Source organism: Salvia splendens, chromosome 1 (genome assembly GCF_004379255.2).
Source record: "Salvia splendens isolate huo1 chromosome 1, SspV2, whole genome shotgun sequence".
Taxonomy (NCBI): domain Eukaryota; kingdom Viridiplantae; phylum Streptophyta; class Magnoliopsida; order Lamiales; family Lamiaceae; genus Salvia; species Salvia splendens.
Window position 1 is genome coordinate 14,184,328 of NC_056032.1, and position 15,632 is coordinate 14,199,959.

A 15,632-nucleotide genomic window follows, 5' to 3' on the forward strand; every position below is an offset into this window, starting at 1 on the left:
TGTGAAGGAAGGGCTGTTTTCCTCTTCGTCTGGGCTGGCAGCAGCGGTGGTCGGGTTGTTGGAGAAGTCGAAAACATCGTTTGAAGATGCGTTGAAAGATGTACCGGAGGTGTTGGACGCGTTCACAGAGATGCTTGGCAAGATTATCGCGGATTTTGTCAACAACTGCAGTCAGGCTGTGGCTTATGTTACTGAGAATGTTTTTTAGTGACAATTCTTCATTTTTGTTGCTTTAATCTGAATAGTTGGATTAGTGGTTTTTTTTTTCTTATTTACAAATTAAGTTACTTGAAGTATTGTTCGTGCACACAAAGTCAATTGTCTTCTTTCTACCGATTGTTACCCTATGAGTTTGAATATTTTTCTGATGAACATAAATGGGAGAAAACGCGTTGTATTGTAACAAACTTTGTCAAACAGTTTGGTTGTTGCAACTATGCCTTAAGAAACAAGTTATCAGCTTAATTAAATGCAGGATATTGTTTGACAAGTGTTATACAAAGTTGATTCTTTGACTTGAAATGAGAAACCAGTGAATGAAAATTAATACTCTCGCTGTTCTGCGGTAACATGGGCATTTCTTTTCGGCACACAATTTAAGAAAAGCCATGTTAAGTGAGTTGAGTAAATGAAGAATAAAGTAGGAAATGAAAAAAAATAGAGAGATGAAGAAAGAATAAAGTAAGAGAGAATAAATAGGAGAAAAGAAATGTGTTGACTTTTTAGTGTGAATCTTAAGGGTTCAAGAAACATATGTTTCCCGGATTTGTTCTTGCAAAAATATTCAATAACCCAAATAAGAAATAAGACAATAAAAAGATGGAAGAGAATAAGAAGATGATAGGTGTTATGATTTAGATTAAAGCTCAAGAAAGGAAACCCAATAGCTACTTTCACAAATAAAAATTTAATGGCTCCACCAACTAGCAACACAAGAACTAGCAAGCATACCTTAACATTCAACCTAAGCCCGACAATAGATTGGAATGCAACCACAAGAGATTTTGATAAATCTTCAAAAATGAAGATGGTGCTCACAATGGAGTCTTTGTTCTTTCAATATCATTCAAAGTCTGCTATGAAATAAACCCTAGCAAGAGTATTTATAATAGAGTGAAAAAGAAGCAAAATAAAACAATTCTTGGCCAAAAAGTCACATTCCGGACAGAACACCCGACCGGGTGTTTTCCACGGCTCATTTCACCCGCCCGCGTGAAGTCTCTGGACAAAAACTGATTTCTCGGCAAAAACACCCGGCAGGGTGTCTTTGGGTTGGCAAAACACCCGCATGCGTGTTTCTTTCTACATTGCGCGACTTTCTTAAAATGATCATAACTTCCTCATCCGGGCTCCGATTGAGGCATGCAAGATACCCACGCGAAGCTCTTTTGACGATGAAGACAATGGTGGTCTGAGGAGTGCATTTGGATTTTATCTTCACAGTGAAATTCCAGTTTGAATCAGACCTCTGAATTTGGCTTGGCACCTTGACATGTTTCCACCCTCTTCTCGAACCCCTATCAACCCATGGCCCTCGACATCGTTGTATTCTATGATTGTGAATACCCGGATTCACATCATCCTCTACTTCTTTGTGAAAGGATTTATCCTCAAATCCGGTTCTTCGATTTTTCTTTAGGACACCTGGATTCACATCATCCCCTCCTTCTTTTGAAGGATTTGTCCTCAAATCCCGATCAAGTACACCTACAAAATCGAGCGAGTCCAAATCAAATATCATAGTACAATACAAGAGGTTGATTTCACTTCGGAACCCAAAGGACATTTCACTAACAAGGAGATGGTTATCACAATCACAATCAACAAACCAACTTCCACCACCACATTCAAAATCGAATTTAGCAATGAGAATATCAAGCACAAAGGAGATAACATTCTTAAGATTATGCAATGAAAGATCATCATCAACCATTGACACATCATTCTTGCTCAAATTGTTACACTCATGTTCAACATATAGAATAGATTCATTATAACTAAAATGAAGCTTGCACGAAAAGATACCAATCAATGAAATATATTCATCAACGTAGATTCCACACCAATGCCCCAACAATTTCAAAAAATGGTCAAAAATATAGGAGCAATGTATCCATTTACTCCCAGGCACAATAAGCACAAAGCCATACATATGAAACTTGTAAAAAGCAACCACACCTAGCATAAGAGTCTCATCAAAATAAGTCCCACATAATTGCTCTAACAATTTTAGAACAAATCCATAAATATTGGAGCAATGCATTCTCGTGCCATTAATCACAATACTATCCACAAGAGACACGTGGGTGGAAAATTTTTTTACGATATGGCCATAGAATATCCCAATCCCATTGAAGGGTTTTACCAATTTCTAATAAAAGCATGTAGTAGACCAAGGAATAAAATCAACAATATATGTACTCATCTTAGGTCTACTAGTTCCATTGACACACTTAAGAAACTCAAAATTTCCAACAAAAGAAAGTTTAGTCATCTTAGCATGTAAGGATGCCATTCCAACATTCAAGCTAAAATCCATAAGAGAAATGACACGCCTATCAATGTATGGATTTATCAAGAAAGGGTCAACATATGATGCAAAGATAGACTTGGCATTCGAAGATTCAAGCTCTTGATGCCACAAATCACCAATGACAAAGCTATCATCACAAGTCGGCTTTGCAAAATCAATCTTATTAAAGATAGGCTCAACATGGTTCAAATCAATTTTCCAAAGCAAATTATTGTCCAACACATCAAACCTATCTAAGTACTTCAAAGAAACGCCACAAGGAAGCAAGGATAGTGTACTTGAACCTTGGGTTATGAGTGATTCATCTTGACATTGTTTCCATGATCTTATTAACGGTAAGAAGTTACTCGGTACATCCACGACTCGGGGTTCACATTCTAATCCTCCCAATTCTTGTCTCCTAAAGTCATCAAAGAGAAAAGACAAGTCATAAGAGTTAGTGAAATAAGAGTCATTCTCCTCACCAAGGGCAAAAAGGATAGGGTGATTTAGAGCCCTCCCAAGGTTGATCTTAGAATCTAACAAACACTCTTTTTTCCTCACATGCTTGTAGTTTTTCTCTCTTGGTTTCTTTGATTCACACTCACCCCCACCACTCTCTCTTGACTTTTGCGTCTCACATTTTCGCCTTTTCTCACACTCTATTGGCTTTTGAAGCATGTTCTCACTCTCTAACTTTTTCTCTTTCTCTCGATTCTCTCTCAAGTGCTTGTTTCCATTAGCAACCTTATGTATCTTTAGTTCGGTGTTCAAGATTTGAAGGGCATTCAACGGCTCACATTCATCTTCGGCTTCCACTATGCTAGACACGCCATCATTAAAAGTTGGGCGTGCGTCTAATTCATGTATGACCATGGACTCTTTTTCATCCTCACATTGCTCTTCATCACCATCGGCAACAAAATCCACCATATGCTTGACACGCTCTTTAACAATGTAGTTAACATTGTCATACTCACTTTGAATCAAGCTCTTTGAAAGAGGAAAATTGGATGACAACCATGACGAAACCTTCGTGTGATAGCTAGGATGAGATAGGCCCACCTTCTTTGGTGGGATGCTTCTTCGGCTTGTGTCTCCACCACCATGTCGAGGGCTTGAGCTCGTACTTGCTTTACTTGAGACTTTCTTCCCCTTTAACCACTCATGCACCTTATGACGATCATGATCCTTCATCCACCTAGAGTGAGACTCTCTATGAAACATTGGAGCTCGTTCCCTTCTACTCCCTCTAACAAGTCCATCATCATGGTACCTTGACTTGTAGTCACTCCTACCATGTCTCTCTCGGTCACTAGGTGTTATGGAATGGTTATGTCTAACTCTATCTCTAAGAAGGCTTATATCCTCATGAAATGCCGTAAATCCTCCTTGCATAGCATTCACATTGTCCCCGCACCTCGTGCATCTCCTTCATGATTGAGGAGAACATCTCTTCGACAGTAACATCGGACGGTGATGCAACTTGATTTATAGGCGAGTCATGCCTAGAGTTCACCATTTCAAGTACCTACAAAACAAATTGTACAAGACTAGGGACAAGTCCCTTTTTTGTTAGTAACACAAACAACACACACACCCGAGAATGGAGAATTTAGTGAGGAGCTCACTTCCCATAATATGTACCCCTTTCCCCAAAACTCACACCCAATGTCGCTCGGAAGGCTTAGAAATTTTGGTGGCTAGGATACTCGTCCTCACTTGCTTTCAACGATGATAATCCACAAGGGTAGCACAATTCACAAACAAGATATACAACTAGGCAAGTAATTACTAGTTCTAGAAGCCAAAAGATAAGTGAAAGTAAGGTGCTAGGCCAATGAGACAAATCAACAAACACATTGTGTGCACAATTTCACCCAACAACAATAGACCCAACAATTGATGCAATCTTGTTCTACAACTTTGGAATAATCAATTTGACATACCCAACAATATGTATACCGATTTATAGCTATAGCCCATGGATATATTTTGAAGTATCACTTTTTTTTGTTTTTTTTTTGTTCAAACTTACAAGAACAAGAAGCAATGGCTCTTGATACCAAATAATGTGAATCTTAAGGGTTCAAGAAACATATGTTTCCCGGATTTGTTCTTGCAAAAATATTCAATAACCCAAACAAGAAATAAGACAATAAAAAGATGGAAGAGAAGAAGAAGATGATAGGTGTTATGATTTAGATTAAAGCTCAAGAAAGGAAACCCAATAGCTACTTTCACAAACAAAAATCTAATGACTCCACCAACTAGCAACACAAGAACTAGCAAGCATACCTTAACATTCAACCAAAGCCCGACAATAGATTGGAATGCAACCACAAGGGATTTTGATAAATCTTCAAAAATGAAGATGGTGCTCACAATGAGGTCTTTGTTCTTTCAATATCATTCAAAGTCTGCTATGAAATAAACCCTAGCAAGAGTATTTATAATAGAGTGAAAAAGAAGCAAAATAAAACAATTCTTGGCCAAAAAGTCACATTCTGGACAGAACACCCGACCAGGTGTTTTCCACGGCTCATTTCACCCGCCCGCGTGAAGTCTCTGGACAAAAACTGATTTCTCGGCAAAAACACCCGGCAGGGTGTCTTTGGGCTGGCAAAACACCCGCCTGCGTGTTTCTTTTACATTGCGCGACTTTCTTAAAATGATCATAACTTCCTCATCCGGGCTCCGATTGAGGCATGCAAGATACCCACGCGAAGCTCTTTTGACGATGAAGACAATGGTGGTCTGAGGAGTGCATTTGGATTTTATCTTCACAGTGAAATTCCAGTTTGAATCAGACCTCTGAATTTGGCTTGGCACCTTGACATGTCTCCACCCTCTTCTCGGACTCCAATCAACCCATGGCCCTCGACATAGTTGTATTCTATGATTGTGAATACCCGGATTCACATTACTCTTAGAAATCATCCTACTATTATGGAACGTATCAAAATGACAAAATAACTCAATTACTATGGAACGAAAGAAGTACGTAAGATTTACAAATGATTTAAAATTATTTTGGATCGGGCTTAATATTAAATGCGGACGGGGATTGGCCTTTTATATGGTTTAAATGCTTTTGGGCTTGCACATTTTTTATAATGGATTGACGGTGTGTGGGGATGATGATGGATCTTGTCCTTTACAAACTAAAATTATTATTCGCAATAACATAAGACTTATTTTCTACACTTTCGTCTAAACAAAAACACTTAATTTATTGCGATGGCGTAAAATGCAATAATATTATTGGTCATATAAATATACAACATTTCGGAAAATTTTATTTCCAAATCTTTACATCTTCTACACTTAATTGATACTCCCTCCCTCCGTTCCAACTAAGTTGAGTCATATTCCTCTTTGGGATGTCCAAACTAAATTTAGTCATTTTATTTTTTAACAAAAAAAACATTCAATCACTCTTACTTTATTCAACTATCTACTTTACTCTCTCTTTATCTTTCCTGAACTTTTATGGTTTGAGAAAATTAGGGATCATATTTGGGATTATTTATGGTGAAGCATTTAAGATGCCAACTATAGCTAACTAAAAAGACACAATTTTATTCGGAAATCAGGAAAATCTCGGTTTGGGGATTCCCTACGTCCTTATGTTTCGCTATTTGTCTGTCCTGTGTATATATTTGGTCTCGGTCTGTTGAAAGTTCCATAAAACATAACGGTTAGATGTTTTGCGGAATGTGTTAGACCTTATTGAAATATTTCATCAATTTTTCTTATATCTTGGGATTTTTTTTCCAGCTTCTCTTAAAACACTAAAATATATAGAATGATTTAGTTAGAAATCATTGGACTCCTTGCTTATAGTTATATAAAAATCGCCTTTCAATTTCAGTTCTTGTTTCATTATAAGTTACTTGTTCTTTTCTCTAAAGTTATGTCTGTTGAAATCGGTCTATTGAAAGTTATGTCTCAACTTAACTTAGTTGGGATGGAGAGAATACTATTATGGAGGAACTTACATTAAATAAGGTGTACTAATAGCAGAGGTGTTTGGCCATTAAGGTTGCAGACATCAATCTTCAAACAAATAAATTGACAAAAGCTATTGACTAAATAATACGTAATCACGAAAGAACCACACACATTGTTGAATAATCAAACCGGGCAACATGAGACTTTTCTGAAAAAGTGAAATCGCTTACAGCCACTAAAACCTACGCATCGCAACTAGTGCTGTCGAATTTGCCACGAAGGCTTCAAAGAGAGCATTTCCATCATTCAGCCAGACCAAACCAAATTAATCCATCTCAATATAAATCAAGCCATCTTTTTTAGTTATTCCATTAAAATATTGGCTTCTAGTTCGTTAAAAAGTAACTTTTAAATTTGTTGAGACATGGGTAGGAGGCTTATGCACGCACTTGTTTACAGTGGATTCGTCGATGGAGCAGTCGGTTTGAAGGTAGTATATCTTCATCTCAGCTCTAACCAGTAGAATTATGCTTTTAATGTGGTAGTGAAATTGGAAATATATGTTGATCTGCAGCATGTTGAAGTTCCAATTCCAAAGGCAGGAAAAGATGAAGTTGTGATCAAAGTGGAAGCAGCTAGCATAAATCCAGTTGATTGGAAGATCTACAATTTGAGATTGCTGCTGCGCCCCCTTCTCTCCAGGGCCTCCCATCCTCCCATTCCCGGTATTCTACGAGTCCTAATTATTAATTTAGATTGTCACCTAAATAAATTAGTTACACTCATTTTCAATATTTTGGGTAATTAATTAGGTAACGATGTGACCGGAGAGGTAGTCGAGGTTGGATCTGGAGTCCAAAAATTCAAGCCCGGTGATAAAGTCATTACTGTTTTGAGTGTTTATGTAAGTGCACACAAATATACAATTAAATTCATTTCCCTTTGATTAATTACTAATAATGTTTAATCAAAACAGACTGCCGGCGGCTTATCCGAGTATTGCGTGGCTAAGGAAAAAGTGACGGTTTTGAGGCCGGCGGAAGTGTCAGCCGCCGAGGGGGCGGGCCTCCCCGTCGCCGGCCTCACTGCCCTCATATCCCTCACCCAATACGCCGGCCTTAAACTCGATCAACCCGACAACGGCCCTCAGAAGAACATCCTTGTAACCGCCGCTTCGGGCGGGGTCGGGCAATATGCCGTCCAGCTGGCAAAGCTAGGCAACGCGCACGTGACTGCCACGTGCGGGTCCCGCAACTTCGACCTCGTGAGGGCCCTCGGCGCGGACGAGCTCATTGACTACAAGGCTGCGGCCGAGGGGGCTGCCTCGCTAAGGAGCCCCTCGGGGAGGAAATACGACGCGGTGCTGCATTGCGCGCCCACAGTTGCGTGGTCGGTTTTCGAGCCGAACCTGGCCGAAAACGGCATCGTAATCGATTTGATTCCGAGTGCGGGAACTAGGTGGGCTTCCACGGTGAAGAAACTGACGTTCTCGAAGAAGAAGTTGTTCACTTTCATGTTGACTCCTAATGATGATGAAGGCTTGAAGTTTCTAGTTGGATTGATGAAGGAAGGGAAGCTGAAGACGATTATTGACTCCAAGCATGCTTTGAGTAGAGGTGAAGAAGCTTGGAGTAAAGGTGTTAGTGGTCATGCAACTGGAAAGATCATCATAGAGCCATGATTTTCAGTTGACATGTTTGAATATAAGATGTTTTTAGTTATAAATTTGCAATTGGATATAGTACTATCTTTTTTGTTCATTTTATATATGTGTGGTGTGCTACGGTTCTTAAGTTTTCCATCAACCAATTCATAACTAACAGCCGGTAGGCAAGAAGGTATAAGTTGGTTTTGATTTCATGTGAAAATGGTATGGATTGCTCTGTTTCGTTTTAATTGCAAAAAAACTCCAAAGCTTTGAAATAGTACAATGTCAAGACCTATAAATATTGGGTAAAACTCGACATTATAGTGAAGAGTAAAATATATTCTTCTAACATTTAAATGTAATCCACATTTGATATTGCAATGGAACAAAAATAAGAAAAACGATTTATTAAAACTTGTCAAAGAGGCAATTTAAATATAATCCAAGAACCACATTTGGTATATATCTTCAAATCGATCGAGATATTGCATTTGACGCACTGTCTTCCTAAATCCTACTCTCGTTTTCAACAATTCTCACAATATTATAATTAAAGGATTAGATCCATACAATCTCGAGCCATCAAAGGGCTTCAGATTGGCTTGTACAGACGGCGATTGGATAAACTCATATACTACATTTATATAATTACATGAAGGAAAAGATTGAAGAAAAAGTGAACTAGTTCTTCAAGTTGGGTAAACATCTATCCGATATGAATATGAGAACATAGTTGCCCGTTCGCTTGTCTGGCGTTCTTGCCTATGGTTGTTCGGGTCTACTTCAAAAAAGACGGTCATTTATTCAGTTTCTATCATATCCTCCGCAACATTCCTAGTTTGATATATCATCAAATCATAATCATACCAACGGGGATTATAATAGTGTATGCCGAAATAATATTATCGACATAATATTGTCTCAACTCTATTAGTTCTCCCGTTTTTATCTATTTTGACCATGGAACACTTCTCGAGATCAATGATTACACATAATGCAGATCTACTTCTCACTTATATAGGTTATTATTTCCTTGGTATATATCATGTCATACTCTATGGGAACGGATTCTCCGCTCATAGATAGTGGATACAATAATATATAGTACTCCATATATACAGTTCTTATGTCCATAAGGATAAGAAGGAAAGAAAAAGGGAGGGCAGATTGACAAATAAATTAGGAAGAATAGTCAAATTTTAGTTTGTTGTATGTTTTTCAAAACTGGAATGATAAATCACCAAGTTTTAGAATTTTGCAATTATATTATACTCCTGCGTTTTTATAATGTTAAAACCTGCGATAATGTAGTAACATGATTTATTTACGTGGGATAAATGGGCACTGGAATAACGACTTCGTATAGTTTATCTAGAAACGACATTTTAGTCCGCAAATCCATATAAGTAAACAGATTAGGGCAACAATCCTTCACTTACGCATTTCCCTTTCTTCCTTCATTGAAATTTTGCAATCCAATTACTACTTCGAAGTACAAATTTCCGAATTCTTCCTCGTAGTTTATTTCTTCTTCTTCTTCTTCTTCTTCTTGATTTTTGCCGTTGGATAGTTTTGACCTCTCTCATCTTCATAATGTCAAGCTCCTCGTCTTCGTAATTTCAACTCTTTGTCTCATATGTTGAACCACCAAGTGTCGCGTGCTATCCCAACAACTCAAAAGCACGAGCAAACGTGAACCCATAAATTTGATGATGAATAAAATCACACTCCAAGATGTGGACCGATACGCGATTTTCTGGATGGAATTAGGGTTAGCTTCCACTAAATGGGTAAATGATTCACTAAGTACTTGTTCGGTTGGTTAGATTAAATAGTCATGAGACATAGTATGGGATAGCTCAAGATGGGCTTTGACTATTGATTCTTGTGAATGAATCAGGTGATTACTAAATTAACCAGTTTTTATGTTTTAATTGATGACAACAACTAAGAGAGAGATTAATTAATCGGAGGGTTAGTGGTGCGATAAAAGTTGTCTGCCTTAAACACTGAAAATGCCACCATTGAGATGGGCTTGACACGGGCCTTGCAGGCTAAGATTAATTTGGATTGCGGCAACCGAACATCGAGTTAGTGATTTGGTGAGACACAATTTAATCTAATATACCCAACCGAACGCTGCCTAAGTCAATACATGCCCATATCATATAAGATAATTATAAAAATTTAAAACCCGATGATTTTTCATTCAAATTATAAAAAAAGTATAAGATAAATCATAATTTAATTATTACGGGTGTAGCTCATTCTCATAGGATTCGTGTTATGTTATAAACGATCTAAAGAAAATTGCGCATTACCGAGGAATGATGTAGAATCGTTATAACTCATATTTGCATCTAAAGTAATATACGGTGCCACAATAAATGTTTTGATCATGTAATTTATTTTTAAATCAACTATATACATCATCAATACTACAAGACTACATTATTATTCGTCCCGATTAATTATAAGACAATAATGTTACATGTGATGTATGTAATGACCACAACCGTTGTTCTCATACCAGAACTAATCCGACAAAAATATAATTTACTATAGTTTTAATTCGCACTTGAATAAAATTTGAGTGCAGATACGTATAATATTTGTATGCAAGGAAAATAAATCTATAATTATTCGCATTTGTATAAATTTATTAAAAATAATTTTGTAATCTGTACTCAAATAAAAATATTAAATATATTAATGTAATCTTATCCTTCCTTCGTTTCATTACGAATGTATTTTTGTAATTAATAAATTAAGTGGAGAAAGAACTCCATCAATTAGATCAGCTGAAATTGAAAGCGAGAGGCTAAATTGTTTATTCCATTTATACACCTCAAAACACGTTTCTCTCTCACGCCTCTCTCTCTCACATCATTCTATAAATACAAGCCTCCCCTCATCCTTTTCTCTTCTCTCTTTGGGGTTTCCTCAGAGGCTGCCCCTTCTCAGAAAAACGGAAAAAAAAAAGATTAAAAATTGAAAATTCTCCCAGGATCACCAACTGAACACACTTAGTAGCAGAAATCACAACATATTTGTTATGCTTATTTGTTTATACACAAACAATTTCGCAGAGAACGATAGGTATGGGATGAGAGAATTCCTTCCTCTGATTTCTCTTCTTCTATCATCTTCTCTCTCTTTTTTTTAACACAAGTTTAAACCGACTCTCTGAACTAGCTTTCTCGATTCATATTTCTAGTTTTCAATGTGGCTAATCGTCACCTTTTTTGTACAGATGTACAGCCGATCATGAGCTGTCCTGTCTTCTTTTTCAATCAGTTTGTTCAACTTTTAGATTAGTATTTTTTTTTTCTATATGGACTGATTTGATCTGCATTTAGTGCCTGATTATCGTTCCCAAATATGTCAAGGTGAATGTCAACACACGTACGACTAAAATTCGCAAAATAATTATTGATTGAGATGGAATTCTAGGGTTGGAATTGAAGAGTCTACATTTTGATGCTACAACGTTTTTGTTATTTGTGGTTTTGGATAGTTATGGCGTAATTGATAGAGTTTTGCGTCATTGGAAGGTTTCTGATGCATTTATGTTATGCTATAGTTGGTTGAAGTTTGGGAAATTTTGTCAGGTGATCTTATGTAAACTGGCATTGTTATTGGGGTTGAAATCAGTTGATCATAATGGTTATTTTAAGTATCTCTGCAGTCTTGTTTCGTTGTCCAGCAATATCTGTTGCTGAATTTTGGATGTTTTGCAGTGAGAGAGTGCCGGGACACTAGAAATGAGTTTAAGGACATGGTTCTTCGGCAGCATAGTTCTATCTGGTCGGCTCCTGCATTGGCAAGTTCTGGCCAGAAAATAGGAAATCTTTACTTGCTGTTTTCGTCAATTGCAATGTCTCGCTGTTTTCCCTTTCCGCCGCCTGGATATGAGTTGAAGGGTGGACCCGATGATGTGGATGCGATCATAAAGGTTTGTAGTTTGTGTGGATGATCTGATCAAGTAGCTCTATGTTGAACAATATATTTGGATTTCAACTTTTGAATGGTGTTGCTTTGTTGAGATGCGGTGATTGAAGTTTCTTTTGAAACAATGTGAGGGTCTTGGCATAGTGTTGTTACCATTGAATCTAGAGTAAGCTAGTTTGCATTATTTATTCACAGCTCAGTGGAATAGATTAGACAGCTATGAACTTTTATGGTTTGAGGAAATTAGGGATCATAGTTGGGATTATTTATGGTGAAGCATTTAAGATGCCAACTATAGCTAACTAAAAAGATACAAGTTAATTCGGAAATAAGTAAAATCTCGGTTTGGGGATTCCCTACGTCCTTATGTTTCGCTATCTGTCTGTCCTGTGTATATATATATTTGGTCTCGGTCTGTTGAAAGTTCCATGAAACATAACGGTTAGATGTTTTGCGGAATGTGTTAGACCTTATTGAAATATTTCATCAATTTTTCTTATATCTTAGGATTTTTTTTCCAGCTTCTCTTAAAACAGTAAAATATATAGAATGATTTAGTTAGAAATCATTGGACTCCTTGCTTATAGTTATATAAAAATCGCCTTTCAACTTCAGTTCTTGTTTCATTATAAGTTACTTGTTGTTTTCTCTAAAGTGCTATCACGTAAATCCTCACAGGAGAAAGAAAAGCACAAGAAGCACAAGGATAAAAGGGAGAAGAATGATAAGAAAGAAAAAAGTGAAAGAAAGAAAAAGGAGAGAGGCGGAGAGAAACACAGAGACAAGAGGGATAAGAAACGAAAGCGGGAGAAAGATAGAGACAAAAAGGATAAGAATAAAGATATAGAAAAGAAAGTAGGTCCCTTGGAGAGCCAAAATGATCTTAAGCCTGTCCCATATAGTGAACCAACGGATAGAATTCAGGACGAGAGAACTGCCGTCGAATTGGGAAATCGCGTTAAAAATGACGGATCAATGGGTGTCCAAACGGTTCAGAAAGTCACAATTTTGGAAAGGCAAAAGACCAACTTGTCGGATAAGGTGCAAGAGAATGATGATGGCAGGTTGGGTATTAAAGATCTCAGAGATCGCAGCAGAACGGCTAATTGTCAAAGTTTCCAAGTTGATTCAAGGAGTTTGGGAAATGGCAGGAATAGTTATGGAGAAAATCAAATTAAGATTGAGGAGGGAAAGGAAAGAAATGGATACGAATACAGGATTGGCACAGGTGAAGGGGGTACTAGCATGAATGCAGATCAAAATAAGAATGTGAAAGCAGAGGACAAGAAAGGGAAAGAGGAGAATAAAAGAGAGTTAACTGGGTTTAGGAATTGCGAGGTCAAGCAAAATACAAGTAATGTTAATCTTCTAGATTTTCACTCCAAAATTCCCTCAGATCTTCTGAAGGAGAACAATGACTGCCAGGGAAAGCTTCCAAAACTGAAGGAGTTGAATGGCTTCTTACATGGTGAGTTCTTTCTTCTTTTGGACATGCGAAAGACTCTTTCTTTGTGTTTTTGCAGTGATTGATAGGTACGAAAATAACTTTCCTGAATTGCTTTACATAAATATTCTTGTGTGAGTTTCTTTCTATAGGATGTTTGTTGTGCTTTTACCTAATACTTTTTATGCTCTCTTAGCCAAAGACAGTGGAGTTCGACTCAATAATATTTCCAGGCATACCATTGCGTCTGATCAAGTTGATCAAACCGGAACTGGTATTCGTCCTTGTCGAAATACTAATAATATAGGAGTGGTGGGTAAAAGAGCTGTTATTACAGATGAGAATAAGGTGAATGGCAAGCTTTCATCCCCTCAATCAGTGATTGATAACGTAAGGAATATTGGACCTTGCCAGACCTCAGCAGATAACAGAAAAACAGAGAATGGTAGGGTTCATATTGATTCTCATGTTGTGAGTAATGGCGTTATCTCCCCTCACATTGTCCGTATTCAAAGAAAGATGGAACCATGCCAGACTAGCAAGAATGTTGCAATGGCCAAGCAGATCAATAGCAGTTTTGACCAAAAAGTTCCATCCTCACACCCACACGTGGAGATGGGAGGAAAAATGGCTGTGCAAGCGCTAGATGCTAACCATATGAGGATGCATACAAATGATTCAAGGATTAGTGGTTCTTTAGAAGGTAAGAAACACTATTCATCAAGAAAGCTGAAGGTCACCACCACCACCAACACGAAGCCTCCTCACCCTGATGTGAAGTACTTGAGCCAGATACTTACTGTTCCTGAGGTAGAATGGCCACAAAGCGATAATCAAGAATGGCTGTTTGACCGCCAAGATTCAGAAACAAAGAGGCCCAAATTAGCATCCCCGGAGACGAAATATGTCTGGTCAGAAGCCATACATTTGAAGTCTTCAGATGTGACCGCGTTGCCATATGTCATTCCTTACTAGATGGGATCAAGAAGATTTGCTTCTTTTGATCACCTCAAATTGTCAAAGAGAGCATCTGCACTGCATCGGGTTTTGGGTAGAGTTGCGTTCGTGGTTTCTGCTGCGCTGTTAACTGATAATTTTAGGTGAAGACGGCAAGCAGTGTTGCCATTTCTGACATGCTACATCTGCATAGACAGATATCCAAGTGGCCATTTCTAAACTCTCATGTTCTTGAATCTTGGTTATGGGATGAGCTCTATTTGCTGTTAATTATTGGCGGAAGCGGGTTAAGAGGAGCTATCGATGGAAGCAGTGGTGGAGTTGAAGCGAAGATCAGTGCCAACTGGACTGTGAGGAAACTGGAGCTACCTCCGCAGGCCGCCGGTAATTAGTAGGGCCAATACATAATACATGTAATTTATCAATATGGTTAGAACACAGCTATGTGATGATCGCTTGTACATTATTGTGCTAATAGGTTTTAGCCTTGATTTTCAAAGTTTCCCGTTGCCCCACTCTTGGCAAATCACTACCGGAAATAAAATAAATATTAGTATAGAAAATCATTGATGAATAATGAAGATAAGAAAATAATTATAGCAATATTCCTGACACACCGAAATTAAATCGTTAAAATGGATAAAGAAAATACAACTGTTGCATGTTACTTACTAATTAAACTAAAAAAGAATAAGTAATAAATCACAATAAACTGGAAGTAGAAATTTGCTAATCAAAATATTACTTCTAATAACATCCTCGGTCCTGGGCACTGCTTAAAATATTTGAGCACTGAAAAATTGATTAGTTAAAATATCCCCAAGCACGGGTCCTCTTCTAATGCTTATAACACAATAATCCAAAACTAAGATTAAATCTACACCCTTAGATTTTGAAGCTTATAACACCATAATCAAAAACTAAGACTAAATCTACACCCTTAGATTTTAAAATGAGTGGATGAGATTGAAGCTCACAATTTTCAATATATAGTTGACAAAATATCAACAAAAGGATAATATCGTCATTATGTTATCATATGATAATTCTCGTAGGTGTTTTTATATATCAACATAGTGTGTTACAAATATTAACAATATGGCATGAGAATATTAACAATATGACATGAGAATATCAACACAAGTACAAGAAAACATCACCACAGT

The 15,632-nt window shown here is 37.4% G+C and overlaps 2 protein-coding genes across 2 annotated transcripts; both read left to right on the forward strand.

The window, feature by feature from the left end:
• The first annotated feature begins 6,739 nt into the window (after positions 1–6,739).
• On the forward strand, positions 6,740–8,233 carry LOC121796814 (quinone-oxidoreductase QR1, chloroplastic-like). The gene is made up of 4 exons (XM_042195596.1): positions 6,740–6,956; positions 7,041–7,191; positions 7,279–7,370; positions 7,443–8,233. The coding sequence occupies exons 1-4, from the start codon at positions 6,891–6,893 to the stop codon at positions 8,145–8,147; spliced, it is 1,014 nt and encodes a 337-aa protein (XP_042051530.1). The 5' UTR covers positions 6,740–6,890; the 3' UTR covers positions 8,148–8,233.
• A 2,793-nt stretch (positions 8,234–11,026) lies between these two features.
• Positions 11,027–14,965, forward strand: LOC121743433. Its single transcript, XM_042136749.1, has 4 exons — positions 11,027–11,213; positions 11,855–12,069; positions 12,744–13,533; positions 13,706–14,965. Exons 2-4 carry the CDS (start codon positions 11,893–11,895, stop codon positions 14,482–14,484), a joined length of 1,746 nt encoding a protein of 581 aa, XP_041992683.1. The 5' UTR covers positions 11,027–11,213; positions 11,855–11,892; the 3' UTR covers positions 14,485–14,965.
• Positions 14,966–15,632: the final 667 nt, after the last annotated feature.

Bases quoted from the DNA above. Each gene is read 5' to 3' on its own strand.
- LOC121796814 (XM_042195596.1), top strand. From the start codon at position 6,891: ATGGGTAGGAGGCTTATGCACGCACTTGTTTACAGTGGATTCGTCGAT. The intron at 6,957-7,040 runs GTAGTATATCTT...GTTGATCTGCAG, and splicing joins ATGGAGCAGTCGGTTTGAAG to CATGTTGAAGTTCCAATTCC. The intron at 7,192-7,278 runs GTATTCTACGAG...GTAATTAATTAG, and splicing joins CTCCCATCCTCCCATTCCCG to GTAACGATGTGACCGGAGAG.
- LOC121743433 (XM_042136749.1), top strand. From the start codon at position 11,893: ATGGTTCTTCGGCAGCATAGTTCTATCTGGTCGGCTCCTGCATTGGCA. The intron at 12,070-12,743 runs GTTTGTAGTTTG...AAATCCTCACAG, and splicing joins ATGTGGATGCGATCATAAAG to GAGAAAGAAAAGCACAAGAA. The intron at 13,534-13,705 runs GTGAGTTCTTTC...ATGCTCTCTTAG, and splicing joins GTTGAATGGCTTCTTACATG to CCAAAGACAGTGGAGTTCGA.